Here is a 21,652-nt window from a genome sequence, read left to right as displayed (position 1 = left end):
CAAAATGCAGGATCCCCACAGCTGTACGGTAATCATGGCAATTGAGGTGCCATCTTGGGCTTTTCATTCTCTACTCAATGCTACCAGCTTTAGTCTGGAACTTTATCTTAGGAAATCAGAGAGGCCTTGTGAAGTTTGGGGTAAGGTCTAGGCTATGTCGTCAAATTGCCCTTGTAGATTGCATGGTAGGGATTTGGCAGTTCACACCAGTAGATTAGATCCATCCTGTAAGGTAATTCCCAGCATTCCTGTCAAATGTGCCAAATGGGGATCCCTTTGCAGATAAGGTTTTCCTTTCATTCTTTTCCATTCATAGCAATCAAACATGTAGGTGCTTAAATTGTTAACTAAAGTCCTGACTGCAAAACCACCAAGAGTGCAAATACTGGATTTTTCTTAATGGAAACTAATTTAGCAGACAAAAATGACGCCTGAAGATTAGAAAGCTTGAAGCTTTTTACAAGTTTATTCCATGTGTCACTGATAGTAGCCACAGAATCACTTAAAAGTATGGTTTCCTACAAGGAGCAAAATCTAAACTCTGAACTTTCTATGCTGAATGGGAGAAAGTATTTGGGGGACGAATATGCCCTTTCCCATCACCATATAAGTTGAACAGCTTGTCAGTTGGGATGTCTTAACATGGTTAGGCTTCTAAAGTAGCTCACAGATAAGTCTTGTGTCTTTATCAGGACTGTCATAATACTGTGTGTTTTCCTTGAAGACCTGTTTTCTGGTGTCACAAAATCATGCCAAAACCTCACTTTACAAAGCACATTTAGTCCTTAGCATTGTAAAGAAGAACTGGAAAGATCTACTTGAATGAAGCTCAGATATAAAAGAAAGTGTAAATTAAACAAAATTCTTTTAAAGCCAAAGAATTTTGGGGCAGGAACTGATTTATGACTTTTACTGGTTCAGATTTGCAATCTATAGAACAAAAGAAATTATTACAACTGTCAGAAAAGTGCATAATGAGAATAGGAGAGTGCTGAACCTCAAGCAAAGATTTTCACTGCTGGACCTGCCTGCTTCAAAAAAGTGTTCCTCAGCCAAAATGGAAGAGGATAGATTAAAACTAGGGAGAAAAAACCTACTAAAATTCATTTAAAATCAAGTTTTATTGAAAAATTGCACCTGGAAGAGGTAGTTTAACAAATTTGCCAACAAATTTAGCACGAATTAGTCACTGCTAGCTATGTTAACATACAAGGCAGTTTTACTGGTGTCCCGCCTGTGAAGCACAAAGCCAGAGATCTGCTTGCAATATTTATGTCAGGAATATTTCTGGGAGTTTCACAGGCTGCTGCTTTCTCAGCAGGATGTGATTGATGAGAATGAGACAGGTAGCAATTGTCATTCTGTTGCAAAAATTCCTTATCTGTAAGTTTATGAGCAAAACTGGAATTTGATGAATTTCAGGTCATGACACTGAAGCATTTCTTTCCCATCATTCTGACTTTTAGAAACGTACTTTCCAACAACAGACAATTTGATTTGTGTGTTCTATTCTTGATTTAGTCAACTCATTCTGATGGCCAGAAATTTTATGAAAAACGTTTCCTCACAATCCTTTGATTTTTGTTTGTCATGGTAACCAGTGGCAGTAAATAACAAAGTGTTTAAACACTTTCAGAACCAGATTGTAGCTGGACAAGGGCCAGTATAACAGGGAGAGGAAGTTTTGCAAGGACAATTTAGCAACAGAAAACACAAAAGATGTCCCTGAAACAAAGGGAAACAATCAAAACAGGTGCAACAACAGCTATTGAAACACAGATGCCTGAGCACTCTGCATGCGAAGAAGAGCAGAATAAAGAAGGTAAAGGCCAAAGCCATTTCTGAGCAAAAACTTCCTTTAGTAAGCTGGATGACTTTTTGTGCCTCAGAAAGTGAAGATTCAGTCCTACAATAAAGCACATTATTTCTGACACAGACTGAGTTTAGAGAGGCCATCCTGGCCAAGCATGGGTTCCCTTCTGCTCTTTCAGTCCTGCTCAGGGAAGATGGTCTCATTCCGTCACACACGCCTTGTGTGTTCCTCACTTGTATTTGAGGAAGGACCACACTGCTTGAACCTCAAACAAGGCAAATACTTTCACTCCTGCCTAGCAATACTGTAATATTGCCATGAATCACATAGATATTTTTGGACAAAGGGAAATTTCGGAGAGATTGAAAGAGAGATTAAGGGTGTCTCTGTGCCCTCCATCAACATTGCCCCAAAACTGATCTGGGGACACCTTGACCATCTGGTCATTGGTGGTAGCTGCAATGTTCTGGCACTCCAACTGATTCAGCAAAAGGCTGCCTGGAAGGACAGCAAACCTGTTCTGTGGTCTAAAGGACACACACAAAGGAGTAGTCAGGCTCTGGTTCTTGTAGCAAAATGGGAACTATGGTGGTGAGAGAAGCCACATCACGATGTCAGCTGGTTGCTGAAGGGCACAGCCCTGCCAGCTTAGTAGAGCAGTGCCAGCTATACCATAGCTCAAGATGAGTCCTGCATTCTGTTGCAAGCTTAGAAAGATAGAAATGAAAACCTTTCTGCAAAGTGATGATACTGTAATCCATTATCAAAAAGCACTGTGATGGCAAGTACTAGAGATAAGGCACCTGCTTGTTATCTGAATCTGAGAGGCACCTGAGAATGCCAGGTACGTGCAGCGAGTTACTCATAAACCTTTTCTAAATTAAGGGGATAATAATTTGATCTGGAATTAAGGTTTGGCAGCAAGCTGTGTGGCTTAGGAAGCACTTTGGAATTCACACCTTCAAGTATTTGATTGCTGTAGAGGAGCCTGCTTTTTTGGCACACGGCATGTATTTGGTGTGTAAAGAAATACAGAGCATTTTGAACTTGAGGCAATTAATCTCTTCTGAGCACGTGGGTTTTGAATAGGCATAGACATAATAACAGTTTTTAAATTACAGAAGATGTTCTCAATCTTTCCATCAGTATACAGATGGAAGAAAATATGGGAACGATCTCTGGGGGAGAGAAAAGTACTCTTACTTTCTAGAAAAAGCAATTCCCATGTTTGGGAAGAGGTGAATCCTTTGAATTTCAGCTCTCCTCAATTTGTTGCAAACTGATGTTAGAGACTGGATATGAGCAAGGAGAAAACTGCTGATAGTGTTTTGTCCTTGAATCATATATACAGATATAGTAAAAGGCATCACAGGTATCAGCCATAGTGCCACTCTGGAGTTTATAGAAGGATTTGGAGTTACATTTTCACTTTTTCCAGAGAACTTACCTATGTACTGCATTTACCAAAGGGAAAAAAAAAAAAAAAAAAAAAAAAAAAAAAAAAAAAAAAAAAAAGACCTCACATAAAGCCTTTTTTCTTGTTCCAAAACCACTATAATTTGGAACTATATACATCATACAAAACTAAACAAAGATATGAGTGTCCTGTCATTAACCTAGGATATAAGAACTCAAGGAGTTTATCACCCTCTCAGATGTCCACATAACTAGGTGGGCTGATATTAGTAGCATGAAATAAGGAGCAGGAAACACTTCAGAGTTCTGTCCTGATCAGCTGAGAAGAAGTTTGTGTAGAAATGCTTGTCTGTATGTTTTTACTTTTACTTAAGGTCCATATCAAACAATTAAGAGAGAAATATCCTCACTGGTTTTGGGGATATTTTTTCATCTCCCCTTTAAAAAGCTTTGGCTATTCATTAGTTGTTTGGGGTATTCTTATTAAGTGCTATAAGTAAGATCAAAGTGTAACTCAAATTCTAACTGCTCTTTCAGCAGCTTACATTTCAGACCAGTTTCTTACTTCTTGAAAAAACATGGTCAGGTACTTACCTTTTGCATTTATATTGTAAAGGTTTTTTGGTTTGTGGGTTTGGTTTTTATTATAAATTATAATGCAAATAATGTTATTTGATTTATCAGTATGGAATTCAGACTTACTCTGAGTGGGGACTGTGTTTTATACTACACACATGAGATTTCAAATGTAAGTTGAAAAGAAAACAAATGCAAAGATTAAAAACAGGGTATTGCAGATAAATATATATTAATTGAAATCAACATATGGAATAATTTGCAAATTATTAAAAATCCAGACCATACTCTAAAGAGCCATAAATGGAAAAATAAATAGACATCACCTTCTTTTTTTTTCCCCAAAACTACCTTTCAGAGAGTAATCACAGTACCTAAATGCTCTTAATTTAAGCGTTCACTGGAGGATGTTGCAGGTAAGTGCTTATAATAAACAGTAGGTGTTTCCCTGAGGGCCATAATGGTTTGCATAATGTGCTAGCTATTTCTTTTCCAGTGTTATGATGGTAGAAAACTGTTACAGTAAGGCTAACTCTAATGCGAAGTTTCATAAATGTCTTTTGCTAACAAGAGATGTTAAGTTCTGAGTTTCACAGGTTAAAATAATACAACACCACCAATGCAGTCACTGCTCCTCCATATGATCCAATTTCTTTCTTAAAATTAACTTTTTTATGTTCTGTTCTATTTATAGATGGAGAGGTGGAGAGCCCCACAGCTGGAGCAGATGTGGCTGTTATTGGAGGTGAGTAGCAGACCATACTAAGCAACACTATAAGAATTAAAACAGCAGGTTTGTTGATTTCTTGCATTTTGCAAAACCCCTACTTTGCTGACAAGACAACAGGAGCGGCACAATTAGAGTTAATTAGGCCAGTGGGAAATCTGCTCCCAGAGGGGCTATTGGTAAGACAACAAGATGAGATAATGAGCATAAACCATATACTAAGCAGTACCCATCTCATCCATTCCCCATTTTACGACAAAATACCAAACAGTCCAACACAATAATCAGTCTCTGATTACATTCAGTATTCACTGGGTCAGGCTTGTCCTATAGTACAGAACTGGTGTAGCACCTTTGGTTTGACCCATGTTAGGTTATACTAAAGCTGATCCTTTATTGTTGCAGAATTCACCACACTGTATTTCCTGGTGTTCCATTAAAACTCTCTCATGCATTTAAACTAAATACAGTTGTCAGAATAAATGAGGAAAGCTATGTTCACGGAGTGAACCTGTCTTTTTATTTTTATTGTGTTTGTTCATTTCCATGCTAACACACTAATTTCAGTCATTCACAAGGGGCTATACCAATCATTAGTGCAAATTGGTGAGGTTCTGCTATATTTCCCTCAGGTCCCATCTTCTGTAACTTTAATTTCAGCTTTCTATGAACAAGTAGCAGGTAAATTGATTTGTACTTAGTCCCCTAGGCTTATTAATACTGTGCTATATCTAAAGCCTATTAGAGCCTCTTGTGTCAAGGGATAGCAGAGAGGTCCTAAAAATTGATGAAGCCCACACTGCAACCATGATATTATTTTAAACTTGAAGTTCTTTGTATAAGCAATTTCATTTCTGCTAGCAGTAACTTCACACTCCAGAACCGAGCACCAGTCTGGAGGATAATGTTAAGGTATATCTTTAAAGACAGAGTTATAATCTTTATTTACCCTGCTAATATTATGTCTATTCCTGTGTTTTATCCCACTCAGTTTGATAAATCTAAAGCTTTGGAGATACCCACTCTTGCCCCTTATCTTGAATATAAGATGCAGAAAAGAGGAACTCTCTTTTCTTTCTCTCATTGTCTCTGCAGAGTAGTAGGCATTTTCAGGGAGGAATTCTTTTGACAAAACATAAAATTCACTTCTGAAAAAATGACCACACACCCCCTTCACTGACAGCAGAGGAAGCCCTAAGAATTTTCTGTCCTCATTCATTTTATTGTGTATTTCTTTAATGTTTGGCTTATTCCTGGATTCATATGAATACAGAATCAGCTCAGTATCATGTACTCATTCATACAGAATCACAGCAAAAACGTTTATAACCACATCCTGGATCTATGCAAAAAAAACATGTTTAAAAATTATAAAAGTCACACGAGTTGAATGAACTTAAAAATACTTAATTTTTTTATATATATTTATAAGTGAATAGTTTTATCTGGGAGGAAAGAGAGTTTGTAGATTTTTTAAGAATGGACTTGTCATGGACTTGTCATTCTTTGGACTTGTCAGGACTTGTCTCTTTTATGGACTTCTACCTTTCACAATGGAAAAGGATCTTGAATTTATTTTCTTTCACTAGGTGTGTTTCCATTCACCATTTAGTCCTAGACACATTGGGGTCATCTATAGAAATTTTTGTCCAGTCAACACAGAGCTGGAAATTAGCCTTAGTCCAGGAGACAAAAAAGATCTACCCAGAACCCCTTCCCTCTGTCACTTCCACATTCATTACAATCAAACTTTCTTAATTAGAGCACAGAATGAAATGGCAGCTTGCAAATAGAGAGTCACGCAGCTCCTGCTATTTGTTGAATGTCTCCTATGAAATACTCAGTGCCCAGAGCATTTCCTGAAATAGAGAACACTTGAGAAGACAGGGTTGGGTTGTCTGCAACACTCCCCACTCCGGATATGTGCTACTAGAAGGATGAAAGAAACCCATTGGTTTTCCTTTATGTTCTTCTATTTCTCCTCATTTTGTAATGAACTTTTAGCTCCAATAAACATATCAAGCCATTGTTTTGAAAGAAAGCTAGTGAGAATTTCTCCTGTATTCCTGCAGTATCTATATCCCATCTTGTTTTTTTGCAGCGTGTTCTGGCTCTGGCCCCTGATACACACAAACCCCTCATGACACAAGGCAGCTCAAGTCATGATGTCTGGCTGTGAGACACTTTGCATATTGTATCACTGGTGATACATTCATGTGGTCTCTTTCCTCCAGGTGTGATTGCTGCCGTGGTATTCGTCCTCATTTGCCTGCTGGTGGTGATGGTGAGGTACATGTACAGGCACAAGGGCACCTACCACACCAACGAGGCCAAGGGAACCGAGTTCGCCGAGAGCGCAGATGCCGCTCTGAAAAACGACCCCGCTCTCCAGGAAGCAGTGGATGACAGCAAAAAGGAATATTTCATCTGAGAGGCAAGGATTTCCGTGGAGACTTCCCCAAGGGAATCAATCAGAAGTATAACATCAACAGAAGTACTAAGAGATGGATAATACGAGGATACAGGCGAGCGTCCTAATTGAAAAGTATCTTCTTACTTTTTTTTTGTCACTGAGTTGTTTCTTTTCCTCTAGCAGTGAAGAACCAAATGCCAGATACTTGCCTGTTGATTTTATTAGCAACACAGCTGGTCACAGTTGAAATCAATATCAGATAAGAAGAAACAAAATCTCGGTATGAGTGATACACCAAAACCAGATAAAGATAGCAAATGTCAAGCCTTGACATTTGGTGAAAATAGCAGATGCCAAATGAAAACATCCTCTTAGAGTTAATGATGCATCCTATTCTGATATGATGAAGAACTACCTGAAATTGAATTTCAAATGGTAGCAGAACAAACATTAAACTAGATAAAGGTGATTTAGCTTGAAAAAAATACATCTATAGCCCAGATATCCCCCCCCCCACCCCCTTAAATGTGCATTTTTATTGGCACAGGGGAGTTTATTTTGTTTGTTTGGGGATTTACACTGAGATTTTTTTAATTTTTGAATTATATATATATATAAAAATCGAAGACACTCCAAAGAAATAAAACTCTTGGAAAACACGGAAAAGGTAAGAGTGAAGGATTTATTACTGACTTTCTCTGCACGGCAGCTTGAGAACTGCAAAATGTTGGAATTTACAATATAGTATATAATAGTCAGTAGACGTACAAATATGATTCCAATTAGTCTGTAGGTTTTCTGCACACATGCACAAATAGATAGATATTAAAAGGTAAAGAATCCTGGTCCGAGCAGGCCTTTTGAAACAATGGAGCTCAGCTACATTTTTTTCATGTAAGATATTTTTTCCTGAATATTTATTTATTTATTTTGCATTAGAGAATTCTCTGAGTGCTCGCCAGCAGGATTGCAGATTTTTGCAGGGAGAGGAATTCAGTTCTGGTGCAGATATGAGTACATCTTTCACAAATGCAACCCTATGAGTGTCACTATAGAGGCTTGTTCATCTGCATCCCACTGGCTTTATTTCTCACTCTGTATGGCTTCTGCGTATCCTTTGCAGTGTGCTAGACCAGAGAATTACACTGACATCAATGCTTTATTATAAATAAATAAGTAAATAAATAAATAAATAGATTATTCATGGTGGGTCACATAAAAAGATCTTATTCCTCACCTAAGAATCAACAGTTTCTTTACCCCAGAAGTTGGCTTCCTAATTGAAGCCCACGCTTACCTCCAGAAATAGGATAATTGTTCTCTGCACCTGCTCATCCACAGCTGTCATGGTGCCCTGGACTACTGAAAATAGAGGTGGAGAAATACAAGATAACAAATAAGATACTGATGAGCTCTGCTCAAGCTGATATATTTTTTCCTGTGCTTTGATCTATATATGTATGTACATATATATAAACTCATCTACAGCTGTGCTTTCACGACACTGTTGCTGATCACTTGTGCTCACTTCTTGGCACCAAAGCTTGGAAAGCTCCTGGACTCTGGTGTTCAATACTGATGTTGGTCTCAAAAATACTGTAAAAGATCTGAGCAAGGCAAGACTCTGAGGACCCTACTGAAGATACAAGATATTTTTTTCAATCACAATCTCAGTCTTTTGTCACTATATGAAAAATATGGACTCTGGATTATTTTTAGAATCCCAATATCTTTAATTTTGAATCTTAAATCCGCATGTGTTAGCATTTTAACCAAAGAATGTGAAACTTGTGCCAAATTTATTAAATGCTTAAGATAGTTTCTGTAACATACCATTGCAGAACCACATTGTATTCTGTGGCTAGTCTAATATAAAATGCACAAAACAGAGTACTGACAGAGCGCAAAGATTTTGATATTATGGACCTGACTGTCTCCTTTTTAGACCCTCTATATTTTCATCATTTTACTACTTTTGAAATAGGAAGTATTTTATTTCTCCAGGACAAGTGTTAGAAAAAAATCACTGATCTTAACTGTAAGAATGAGTTTATAACAATGAAGACACCTAACCCTCCAGTTCAATAAAAATGTAAATATTTCCTCTGAGAAAAGGATAACTGAGGTGGCTTGAGCTCTGCTGCCTCTCCCATACAACATGTGGGAACACCAAAGAATTTTCCTCCAGCCCTAGCAGGACCTAGAGAGGACTACAAACCTTTTGTTCCCTTTCATACATTCAGAACATGTAACATTATTATAACTGTTAAAGAAAATTGACTTTAGAGAAAATTGTGATGGACATAGGAAATAAATTCCTGCCTCTTTCCCCAGTCATGAAATTCTGGCTTTTGAGCTGACTCTGCAGATTTTAATTATACATCTGTGTCGTACCTGTTAGACACGGGAACCTGACTTAGTGTTTCTTTTGGTGTGGTTGTGAGCTTTTCAATTATGAGATAGCCTTAGAAAAAGTGCCACACTGGAATTGTAGAGGCCAGCTTTTCTGGTGGTATAGCATGAGTTCAGAGGAACTCAGCCAATTCTTTCTAGTTCAGTCAACTTCAGATTTTGTGCCATTGCTTCCCTTAAATCTCAACTGAATGCAACTTCCAGTCTCTGACTGTATCTCTTCTTAGTAGCTTAATTAACAATCTTTATCCCATTTTCCCTATTTATGTAGGCTGACAAACAGTCCAAACATTCAGGAACAGCTTCCCTATTGGTAAGGAGCCACTTTGAATAGTTGGGCAGTAGCACTTCTGTCATGAGCTGTGGTTTCAGTTAATTTATTTCCTTATTGTGTCCTCCTGGGTTTCAGGGCCTTGTGTATTTAGAAATTACTCAAGCACACTCAACAGAGAGAAGAAATGATTTGTGGAGATTTTCTGTTTCTTTGTTTTCTTCAGGAAAAACTTCTTTGTTCATGATATCTGGTGACGGGCAGATTCTAATGGCCTCATCCTGCTGTTTTTTACTCATACAATAACTCTACTGTCTTGAGTCATTCAATTTAGTTGTAAAAAGAGCACATTACAAATTTCCTATAACTTTTACAACTAATTAGCAAAACATCCTTCTGCAAGCAGCATGCTGTGCTAAAACAAACATTGTGTACAATGCTGAGACATCTCAGTTGGCAGATGTAGCTTTTCATCACTGATGGTTAAATGACTTTTTAAAATTTGCTTCCTGAATACAGTGATTAATGAAACAGATTCTTCTTCCCCCCACATACTTTTATGTGGGGGTCCCTCTAATGCTGTGGCCTGTTGTCCTGCAGCTCTTTGGTGCCCCATCTTCTCAGCTGTGGCTGCTGTTCTTGCTTGCAGTCACCCTGCTCCCATTTGGATCTCTACTGCCTTCTCTATGGCAAAGGATTAGCCATTTACTTATGTATTTATTTATCTATTTTTATTGATGAAGACCCCTTTCTGCTACCAAATAAAAATTTTCAAAATGGTTTTAGGTTTGGATTGCCAATCCTATGTCAAATTTGAGCAAACCTGAGCAATCTGACCTGAGACAGATTTACAGAGTGATCACATATGCCACATTTTTACAGACAACAGGTCTAAAACTAGCCCTGCAAGTTCTGTAGTTGTTAAATTTAGTGCTATAAACCTCCAGTGATCATCTCCAGTGTTTCTCCCTAAACAAGGGAGCATTATAATGATCTCTCAAACCGCTTGATTTTGTCCCCATGCCTTAATGACCTGTGAAAACTTGTTGAATCCCACTTTCCATAGGAAGCCATAGGTCCACATTCACAAGTATAAGTCATGTTTCAATGATGTATGGGAAAGAAGTGCACCAAAATGACCAATATTTGCTTAAGTTGGCAGATAGAAAATAAATATGATCCTGTAGGAACACAGGATATTTTTTTAAGATATATGGAAATGACAAGAATTAAACATAGTATTTCTGGTGACATTAGTGAGTTTAAAGAGTGGGTTCATGAAGCTTTCAAATTCTTTCACTGATAAAAATAATCCCTTGCAAAGCAAAATTAATCTCCTTTTAAGCCATTTCTTTTTGTCAGTCTTTGAAAAAAGTTTTCACAGATTCAATATTCTGACACTCTGCCTTAACATCTGAAACTCAATTTCTTCTAATTTTACGAGCATAACTGACAGTCCTCCCCTGCACTGAAATGGCTGCTTGTCTATCTCAGCCTCTGAAGCATCACTGCAGCTCAGCAGAGTAAGTCTGTGCAAAAGAAGTCAGTCCCAATTATGCATCTGGCCAACCAGACCATGGACCTGGTATGCATTTTTTTTGGAGCTTGGCTTCTATTGTTCCAGGTTTTCCTCGGGTCCAGTATATCATTGCACATTAATACAGACCTGAGGAGAATTTAGTCAGCCACTTGCCACGGAAATGAGACGTATAAATGTACATATGTGTAATTTTTTTTCTTTTTAGAATACCAAGACCAAATCACTTTGGGATACTATTAAAAATAGGACCATGGGATTTCTCAGATCATCAAGATTTCTCTTAAATTAAATGTAGGGATCATGAGGGTACACCAGTACATGGAAATAAAAAGTACTACTTTCTTTCAACAAGGAATGCAGACAAAGTGCTGAAACATTTATAGTTCCAGGATAAGCAGGAAAGGACTGAACTATTTAAAGCCTGCAAGAATCCTTCACAGATCAGAGGAAACACTGAGACAAGATGCTGAGAAAATCAGTAAAAAGATGCATAGCAAGAGAAGGTAATCTGATGCTAATAGGGGTGGAGAGAAGTTTTTCTTCAAACAAAATAGATATTCCTGTTTGGAGAAATCAGTGTATCTGCTCACTGTAATTGCTGACAACAAATTTCTTTGAATTATATGAGATGTTTTCTTTGAATTAAATGAGATGTTTGGATTCCTTGTGTGTGCATATCCAGTCAAAAAATGATGGTACATACACGCCAATGGAACACTCACATTAAATGTATTAAAAGCTGTTTATTGCATTTTCTAAAATCTCTAGTTCTTCACATAAGAAAGCTTTGTATGTTTAGAAAGTGCCAAAGCCTCACAGCAGCAGTTCATTCAGGACAGAATACTAAACACCTGAACAAGCAATATACCCACATCTGATGTCTGGAAATTTGGGTAAATAAAGAAAGCTAACAATATCAAAATAAAATATAGATAGTGAGTAAAATTTCCAACCATATTACAAAGAAGTTAAATATTTGTGGTAGTAGAGATCCTTCTCTAATTCACAACAGTAGTACTCTAAGTGACCTAAAATAAGGAAACCTTATTCAATGTGCCCATTCCCTGTGTGGTTGGGACACAATCCCACTGAATTCAGTGGGACAACAATTTTATTGATCACATTTATCCTTCCTGCAAAAAGATTGTATTTCCATGCATGTCAGAAAGAAACACATTAAATTAAAATGCAATCTTTAGCAATGCTGATCTTTCAGCATAACTCCTTGCCTTCACACCTTTTCTGTTGTTTCAAACTGTGTATATAATGGAAAGCATCTGATATGTACTAAGGTGTACTGGTAATACACCTTAGTGATAGTAGGTGTACTACTAGTAGGTGATAGTACTATGTTGTACTGAAGTCTATTTAGATTGCAGCATTGCTATGAAAAGAACAGAGAAAAAGAGCATCCAAAGCTTACTGCTGATTTTATGTTAAAGCTGACTATAATGTTTGTATTTGCCAAAGCTATTAATACACTGATGGTGTAAATCTACTATATTTTGAATGGAAAAAATGTGAAGAAATTAATAAGTTTATAATTAAAGTTGTAATTTTCAGCATTTAAAAGGCTCTTCTCATATTTTTTTTCTTTTTCAAAACATCATGAACTTTTAGAATTGCCAGTTATGCTGCTTTCATGAGAATGTAGATCAAAAAGGAATAGTCAGCTAGAATTTTTCTTAATAGAGCGCAAAACCCCTAAAAGATATACTGCTGGTGTTTGCATTAAAAAGCTTTTGATAGATCTAAGAAGGAGTCAATCTTCAAATGAGAAATCAAACAACTATTCTCTCTGAAGAAACATTACTCTGTGGATGCTGGTGTGGACTTGTGCAGTGCTCTGTGATCTAAGGCATGGTATTCTTAAAAATTCTGGGCAGATTATAAACATCTAATGGCTATTTGCTGTTGGCTGACCTGCCTTCCACCCAGCTAGTACCAAATGTGAATAATTCTGCTTTGTTCTTCATGCTTTCCATACAACTTATTTGTTATCCTAATATATTCCCAGTTAAAGAGTATTGAGAGGATATGCCTGGTATAACAAGTATTGTAATAGAATCATAGGATAGTTAAGATTGAAAAAACCCTGTAGGATCATCCACTCCAACCATGAATAATCTTGCCACTGCCAAGCCCTTTTTCAAAGATCACTCCTGTCAGTGACAAAAGGTCTTCAGGTAATATGTTATTGGGCCAAAATGGTACCTCAAAGTGGTGAAACCTGAGGGTCCAGAAAGACAGTGGATCACATAAATTTTGATATCTGTAGAGAAGCTGTTCCAATGGGCCTTCAATGTGCCACAGGACTTTGATGTGTGGACTGTTTGGAGCCCAGCACCAACCAAGAGGTTCATCAGCAATGTTCTAATGATGAAGTAAAGATAAGCAAGGAGGAAAGGCTGCTGAAGACTACAGACCAGATCCTTTATTAGCCAGCACATTGCGTAAATTGTACCTTTACTTCATTCCCCATCAGACAACAGGATTCAGTGCCATTGGAGGTGCTTCCACTTCAAATAGCCCAAATCTGTGATGGCTTTTACTGTTAGCAGTGGCACTGCATGACAATTCCATGGAAACTGGCCACAGGCTAGTTAACAAGAAATAATTAAACTGTGTTCACACCAAATGGATCCTTTATGGATGGGTAGTAGCTGACGAGCTTACAGCAGAAACAAAGAGGTGAATAAAGAAAAGATTAGCAAATAAAAGGCATTACATGAAAATAAGAGCTTTCAGAATGAAGTGCCATCACATAGCATGACCATAGCATGACACAAACATATGATTCATTTCATACCTATTCTATGAACCTAAAGCTTCAGTGCAAGAATTTTCACTACACTGAGAAAGAAAAGGGTCCATAGCTTGAAGTAATAAATCTGTTTCCCAGCAAATATTTTGATTAACCTTTCTATTTCAGCTTCAAAAGAAAAGTTTCACACCTTAGCAACTAATCTTGCTAGAACTATGCATAGAGATGTTTCTTAATTTCTGATGTTTGCTTAATGACCAGGAACACCTGAATGGTCACTCAGTTTCCAGTACCCTGAAAAGAAGGTATGTAATCTCGCTGAGGGATTGCTACCAAATTCACTTAGAAGGACTTCTCAGTGTGACGCATGGGTATGTTGATAAAATACTCAGAGTCATATCCTTAGTCACTGGGAACAATCATCTTTATTCCTTCTAACACCTAATGGAGTGATCAATAGCATTTTAATAACCTCCCCTATTATTCATATTTATCATAAATAAGATTTTATATTGTATTCCAATTAAATTACACTTTCTTCCATTCTTTACTGACAATTTTTGCTTTCTTCTCCATTCATAAGATTTTGTTTCATAAGTCCATGAGAGACCCTCAGGGCTCTCCATACCTTTTCTCATATTCCTGTAATGTTCTGCATAAATAGAGCCTTGTGCTCAGAATTTCTTCCATAGAGCAGAAATACCTCGATCCCCTTCTGTTCAGCAGCAGCACAACTCACCTAGCAGAACAAAAGTTGAAGAATCAGAGATTATTATATCTCTCAGTTTTCTGGTAAAGGGATAGGGACTGTTGTTCCATGAAGAGAGCTCAGAACTCTTTCAGTCTTTCTTCATGCATGACATGAGTGATGCTTCTGACACCAGGATGCAAGAAAGCAAAATGAAAAATGGAAGGCACAGCACAGAGTCAGGAACAAATGGATTCCCTTGAACAGCAAGATGCTGAACACTTGCATCCACAGCATTATTTTTCTTTGTCTTCTCATTCAATACCTCTCTCACCTTCTTCCCTGTAAAGAAACATCTGGCAGCTGTGTTTAACTTTAACCAGATCTCTCATCTCGGCAACTTTACTGACTGCAATGAAAAATGGATTACAGGCGCAAGGATAAGAGCAAATAGTTCAGGATTAGATTACTTCAAACCTTATCAGACCCACCAAGTCAGCTCACTCCACCAGCTCCACTCACAGGTATAAGTCACATGGGCTTTGAAAGCCTGTCCTTATTTTTTCATTTTGTTCCAGCCTTCAAGTCCTGTTTTCATTCTCTCTTGCTGTAAGACTGGGAATTTTCTTATTAGACTCTGGCTGATCTTTTCGTGGATGCACTCTCCAGGAGAGAGAAGAGACTGTTGTTTTATTGGTTCTGCTAGAGTTTTTTCCCATACAAAAAAAACTTAAAACTTGACAAAACTGTTTTGTTAAACTCCTGTTGGTCAGGCTTTTTGTGTGTGTTGATTTAGGGGCATAGGGGCATTGAAGATTTAAAAGAAAACAGTACTAGAATATTTTTGTGACATGGATCAAACAATTTCTTTTCTATAAACCAGATTCTTGGCTAAAGTTTAATTGTTTTTGAAAAAAAAATTCTGAACTCCTCATAATTTTCTCCTCTCTGAAATAAAGAGTAAATAAACAATCAGTTTGAAGAAAAAGCATTTTTAATCAACTAGATGAATAAGAGGTCATTATTCACTAAAACAATTTCCTTTCCATCAGTTCTGTGTTGTACAGTAAAATTTGTTAAGACTGCACAAAGAAAATAATGTTTTGCTTCATCTTCCCTCTGCAGGAACATTCATGAAATGTGTGTTTGTGTCATTTTTGCCAATAAACATTTTTTTTTGTGCAGTGTCTTTCAGGGTCTTTCCCTCTCTATATGCGAATTGTATTTAAGGCGGAGATGGGAAAATATATATAATCATTCATTGTCTGGCTCTGAGTTCAGGTACAAGTTCCCATCTTCCAAGTGCTCTTTTTCATTTTATTGATATTATTATGGCAAATTAAACTGCTGAGAAAATGCCATACACTTTCCTAAAATTGTATATTTAGCATGTATCTCTGTCAAGTTGGAATTCCCAGCCAAAAAGACAACAGAGTCTACAACGAATTGGAAAAGCAGGAATGAGAGACTCCATTAGTCCCATGAGGAATGCCTCTGCATCTGCTTTGATTTGCCCTGGGATTTCAATAAAGAGGGGGAGGTTATGGAGTTTTTTGCTTGTTTCTTTGTTGTTTTTTGGAGGTTTTTCCAAACAGCAGTATAACCCAACCAGCAAAATTCATGTCAGGAGTAAAACAAAACAATCCATCCAAAGATACATAGCTTTCTCCTCCAGCTGCTGGAATGAAGAACATACACATGTCCATTCTTATGGTCTAATGCTAAACCCATACAGAGAAAATTAAGCTTTGCTCCATTGTACCCAGTAACACCATTCTGAACAAGATCAGGGAATTTTTTTTATCCCCAGATGTGTGTGCCCTAATTTGGGATCATTTGAGAGACAGAAGCTCTGTAACAGAGCAGCTGCTTCATCCCACCTCTATCACAAGGAGCTCTGATGTTTCATAAATCTCAGATATCAATAACCTCCACACCAACATCTGCTGCCAACTTGAGGGCCATCAGCTTCTGAAAAAATGCTTTCCAGAGGGTCCTATTACCTGCAATTGAAACAGCAAAAATGGGCTCTGCATTAACTTTGGTAACAGCTGAAAGAGGCCACAGATGGTGGGCAGAGTCCATAACTTGTAGGAGCAACTGCATAAGATGCAGAAAAACCAGAGCAACCTGTGATCATGAAATGCTGCATTGGTGAGTGAACACACAAACACATGGACCTGGGAAAGCACTGAATTCTCTCCTGGTGCCTTGGGAATGATGAAAAGTAAATTCCTACTGCCTTGCACCTCATTGTGTAAACACAGCTACATACCTGCATTCAAGAGCAGCATGGCCACAAAGACAGGCTAAATTAACCCAGTCCCACCTATCTGTGGTTGTTCAAATTCAGCTACAACAATATCTAAGAGAAATCTCTTCTGACAGCTGAGTCAGAAAGCAGCAGGAATTGATGGTAGTCACTCGCTGTGAAGATCAAGCTGTGGTTCTCACAAATATTTTATCATGACATAGCACAGAAAACCTCTCCATTAAATTCTCTGCACCTGCAAACTGACAAGCAAAATCCAAGCAAGATCTCCCTGTAAAAGCTGTTTTCTTATTTGTATCCAGAGGGTTGACTCAGCCCACAAGCAGCTTGTATAAATTAACACAAATCCCTTCACTTCAATGCCATTCACTTCAGCTACTTTGACTCAAAAACAACCCCACAAACAATAAAACCAAAATCAAAAAACCTTAGCAGTGTACATTTTTCAAGGACCAATGAACACATTGAAAAATGAGATCTGCATGAAGAGAAGTTATGAAAAGGCTTGAATCCAACACTTAGGACTGAAGTGTACTTTTTGTTAGGCTTCCAGGAAAAATTAATGTTGCAATATGTAAACTGTAGAATGAAAATGACCTTAAACAGAGCAAAAAAACAGCATCTTTGAAAGCAGAGGGTTCTGATGCTTTCTAAATTATGTTGGCAGAGTGTTAATTTTGCAGAACCAATGGCTTTTTTTTAATCTCAGCACAGTTAATCTGACAATGTGCTACTGTAATTATAAGCCAAGGCAAACTTGGATGCATTCTAGGGAGAGTATCACCAAAATAAAAGGAAGAAATATGCTATTGGGCATTAATGACTTCATTAAACAAATTTTTCAGGATTTTGTGATGGAGGACTGAAATGATGGGCAAGAATTATCTTCTTTAAACATCTGGGAGCAGAGCACAGCTGGCTCTCTATTGGAGCTTGGCACTCAGCATGCTATGAGACATACTTCAGTACATAAGAGAGCCTCTTATAAAGCTGAATCATTTGGGCAATTAACACTCAAAGCAATTTTCACACAAGCTCTTGATACATGAAATTTGAGTTTTCCATAAGTGACAGGCAGGCTGCTGTATGCAGACAGTGCCAGCTTTGCTGTAGCACTTCAAGGTTTATGAGGGGGAAAATGCGTTCAAAGATGGAAGGTGCTTCAAACAAGTTTTTCTGCTCATTTGAAAAGGAAGACTTACAACGTTTTACTATTATGGACCTGTCTAAAGTTGGTTACCTCACAGGAATATTCAGATCAAGGGGAAAACTTTGAAAGTTTTATGTCACAAGAGTGTAATGTCTTAGAGGACCAAAAAAATAATTTAACTTGATTTTTCACCTCTTGCACAAAATCCTGCATTGGGTATAAGCTGGAGAGTTTCTCTAAAGAAGGCAACTGTTCACATTTTCTGTGAAGAGCAACACCATAAGTTAGTGGCTGGAAATTAAAACAGATGAGAAAAAAATACAGATTTTATAAGGGCAATTACTTTTGATCAAAATTCCTGGAAAGTCATTGATTTAGAAGAAATACATTTTTAAAACCCAACTATATCTAAGTTTCCTATTACTGTTTAAAGGCCACATACAATATAGTTTCTGACTCAGAATTCCTAGCAATCTGGGAGTTTACTGATGGATTTATCATGATTCAAATGGTTAATCCTGTTCGTATGGCAGCCAGGAATTACCACAGACAGAAAAGGATGGTAAAACTTGGAGTTAGTCATAGATAAAATTAGAAATTGGAAATAGAATTTGTTCTACCATCATACATAACCCAAGCATTTTGCAAAGTAAAGATATCACCCTTAAATTTAAAGGATAAAATTAGAGGAAAATCAACATTCATCTCCCACACCAATCTGTGAACAGCAAGTGAAGGTCCAATGCTCACTAAATTAGTTTTGTTTATTTTTGAATTATTAGAGGTTTTTTTTCTTTTTTTTTTTCCTTCTTTTTAATTAAGTGCACGACTGAGTGAAACACAATCCAGAAGAATACTCTAAATTTTGCTGCTCCTTTGGTTCTGCAGAGTAGTGATTTCAGGTACACTTTGAACTGGAATATAGTGATTTAGTAGCAGCACAAGGAAGGTTATTTAGAAGACAAAGTTACATAGAGCAGTTGCTGCCCACCATTCTGCTCTTAAACTATCAGCTGGTTTTGATAAAGCTGCTCAATTTCCACAGAGATAACTGAGAACAGAAGCTGCCTGAAGACCCCTGACTTGATTAGAGTTTTTAAGTCAGAGTTGAACCCTATCTTCAGAAGCAGCCTTCCTATCAGTAGCTGCTTCAGAGCAAGCAATAGAGATACACAGCTGGATCCTTTAGACCTAAGAGAAAATTGAACAGAAGTGCATTTGAGAGGTAAACCTCTGCACCTGAGGTATCTCAGAAAGCCTGGATTTACTGACAAGTAGGGTCAATACCAAAGACTTTATTTATGCATTGCTGCTAAGACTGACAATAGTACTTTGCCATTAAGTGCCTCAAACTCATTTCGCCTAAACTCATATTCCACCAAAGCTATTTTAGGCTTCAATGACCAGAAGCATTTTATCAATGACTCAGAACTCCCAGCACACCTTGCTTCTTAACACTGACCCAATTGCTGCACACCTAGACTTCATTCCCCAAAATACTGCTATTATCCAAGAGTCACGAATCCCACCAGTCACCTAGGGTTTGCAATCTAGCACAGAAACTAGGTGTAGTTAAATTTCTGTGCTTACTTCCACTAGGGAGCAAATCCTCTCTTATTTAGCAAATAGTCACAGCTGGGAAAAAGATTTTATAAGGAAGTTTTTCAGTCATCCTTTGATTTGACTAGAGGGGTGCAAAACAGCGTGGTTTTCATTTGGGTTTCAGAATGTATTTGTAGCCAAAGATGAAGTATGGAGAAAAGTTTGAAGGAAGTAAAACTGCAGTGTGAAGATACAGTGATATTTAGTGAAGAGCACTTAAAAATAGCTCTTGGAGAACAGGACACTGAATTAAAAGAGCAGGTCCATATTTCTGTATAATTCTCAATGGCCTTTCTATGTAAGGCTGATTTTCTGGCAGACCAGAATACTTAGAGGGAAAGCAATTTCTTCCAGCCTCCTTTTCTTTCCCTACTCACCTCATCCAATGTGGGGTGGACTTTTCAGTCAGACCTCAGCATTGCACCATTTCCCTTGAGGAATTAACTACACCAAGCACAGCTCACACACTCTGATCTGCTGGGCAGTGCCTCTTCTACCCTGCTGTCCTTTCATAACCCTACAACCAGTATCTTGATTTTGTCCAGCCCTTGTTTCTTTGCTACTAGAGTGGTTGCTTCCCACCAGTGAACAGTAAGTGTGCTTCCCTGTGTGGTGAGCTTTTCTTTCAGCTTATTTTGTCTCTAGTGACTCGGGTCAACAAATCTCTCTCACCTTCCTCATAGTGACATCTGAGTAAACTTCAGAAGCAGTCAGAGGCTGACTCTGGTAATGTAGGGAATGTGTGTAGCTCTGTAAGAGAGCTGTAGTGGGACAGAAAAAAGGTCTATGCAACCTGGTACCTCATCTCCAAATGTTTACTGATAGCAGGTCTATGAGAGAAGGCTACAAGAACAGAGGAAACTTTCAGTGCAATTTCTCTAAAATACATTCTGTATATTTATGATTTAGAGATTTCTCATTTCAGAGAAAGGTTTTATTTTCAGATTGTAAGGGATTTCCTCCTTTAATTTTTTAGTTCATATATAATAGGTTATATTTGGAATTACCATAATTCTTTTTTTGTGTCTCAGACATGCTGAAGCAATAAGCTGCACAATTTTATTTATTTAATAAAGCAGTACTTTCTTTTCTTTGTTCTGAACCTGTACTCGAGTTTCTCGGCAGACTACTGATAGTCTTTGCATCAGAACAGATGAAGAAGAGTTATTTCCATTAACTTCCTTGGTGGTCCTTCTATCACTATGAAGCCCTGTCCACCCTCTGCAAAGCTATTTAAAACAGCAGCAGTAACATGACCTATCTTGTGTGAGGAAAACTACAGCAGCAGTTTCAAAAAATGTTAAATTAGCTGGAAAGGTACATTCTTTAGATATTTTTTTTGCATTGCTCTCAACTTCTGTTCAATGAGTCTTTTAAAGCTTGACATCCATTCTCTGCATAATATAGTCAGCAAGACACTACCTTTGTGGCAGCAGCTTTGTTCAAGATAACACTCTGCAATCCATGGCTTCTATGCAACAGACAGCCTTTTAATCTTCATGTTATTATAGACCACTAGAGGGTTTTCAGGACAGTCTTCATGTGCAGTTTTGATAGTAAAAAAAAAAATAAAATTGGCCTCCACACTTTGTAGTAAAGCTGTTCTCTTCCCCAGATAAGGAACAGAACTCATTGGCCTGAACAAAGACAATTTGCAAAGCAAAGCACTGATGAGTAAATAAGATACCTGAGCCCTAAGTTTGTCTTATTTTAGATGGACTTGGTTATGGTATACAGATAAACTGGTGGCAGGAATCTCTGCTAACACAAAACAGCTGTAGGCTGCAAATGGGGTAAATTCTAGTTATGGAGGTAGCAAATTTCTCACTAGTGGACAGCATGGGAACATTATCAGAATGTGTCAGAGTTGCACACATCACTCTCCCATTTCTTTTCACAATCATAAAGCTATTCTTTACCAACGTCAAATAGGATTTCTCTTGTCTTTTCATGAAACATGAATTATCTCTGCATTAGAACCAGGGAATTACAAGCCTGTAGAAGTCCT

The 21,652-nt window shown here is 37.7% G+C and overlaps 1 protein-coding gene across 4 annotated transcripts in view; it reads left to right on the top strand.

The window, feature by feature from the left end:
• GYPC (glycophorin C (Gerbich blood group)) overlaps positions 1-15,809 on the top strand; it is a 36,882-nt gene extending 21,073 nt beyond the window's left edge. For 2 of the 4 annotated variants that reach the window (XM_083865252.1, XM_083865253.1), the window contains exons 2-3: positions 4,500-4,550; positions 6,767-9,869. In XM_083865252.1, coding sequence (XP_083721378.1) covers positions 4,500-4,550; positions 6,767-6,963 — 248 coding nt within the window. In that variant the 3' untranslated portion in view covers positions 6,964-9,869. Of the gene's footprint in view, positions 1-4,499; positions 4,551-6,766; positions 9,870-14,193; positions 14,304-15,198 lie in introns of those variants that run through there. The other 2 variants (XR_014590536.1, XR_014590535.1) reach the window with 2 other exon arrangements.
• The last annotated feature ends 5,843 nt before the right edge of the window (positions 15,810-21,652 follow it).

The sequence above is a fragment of the Zosterops lateralis genome (assembly GCF_965231275.1).
Source record: "Zosterops lateralis genome assembly, chromosome: 7".
In the NCBI taxonomy this organism is placed as follows: Eukaryota; Metazoa; Chordata; class Aves; order Passeriformes; family Zosteropidae; genus Zosterops; species Zosterops lateralis.
This window is presented reverse-complemented; position numbering and strand designations above follow the sequence as displayed.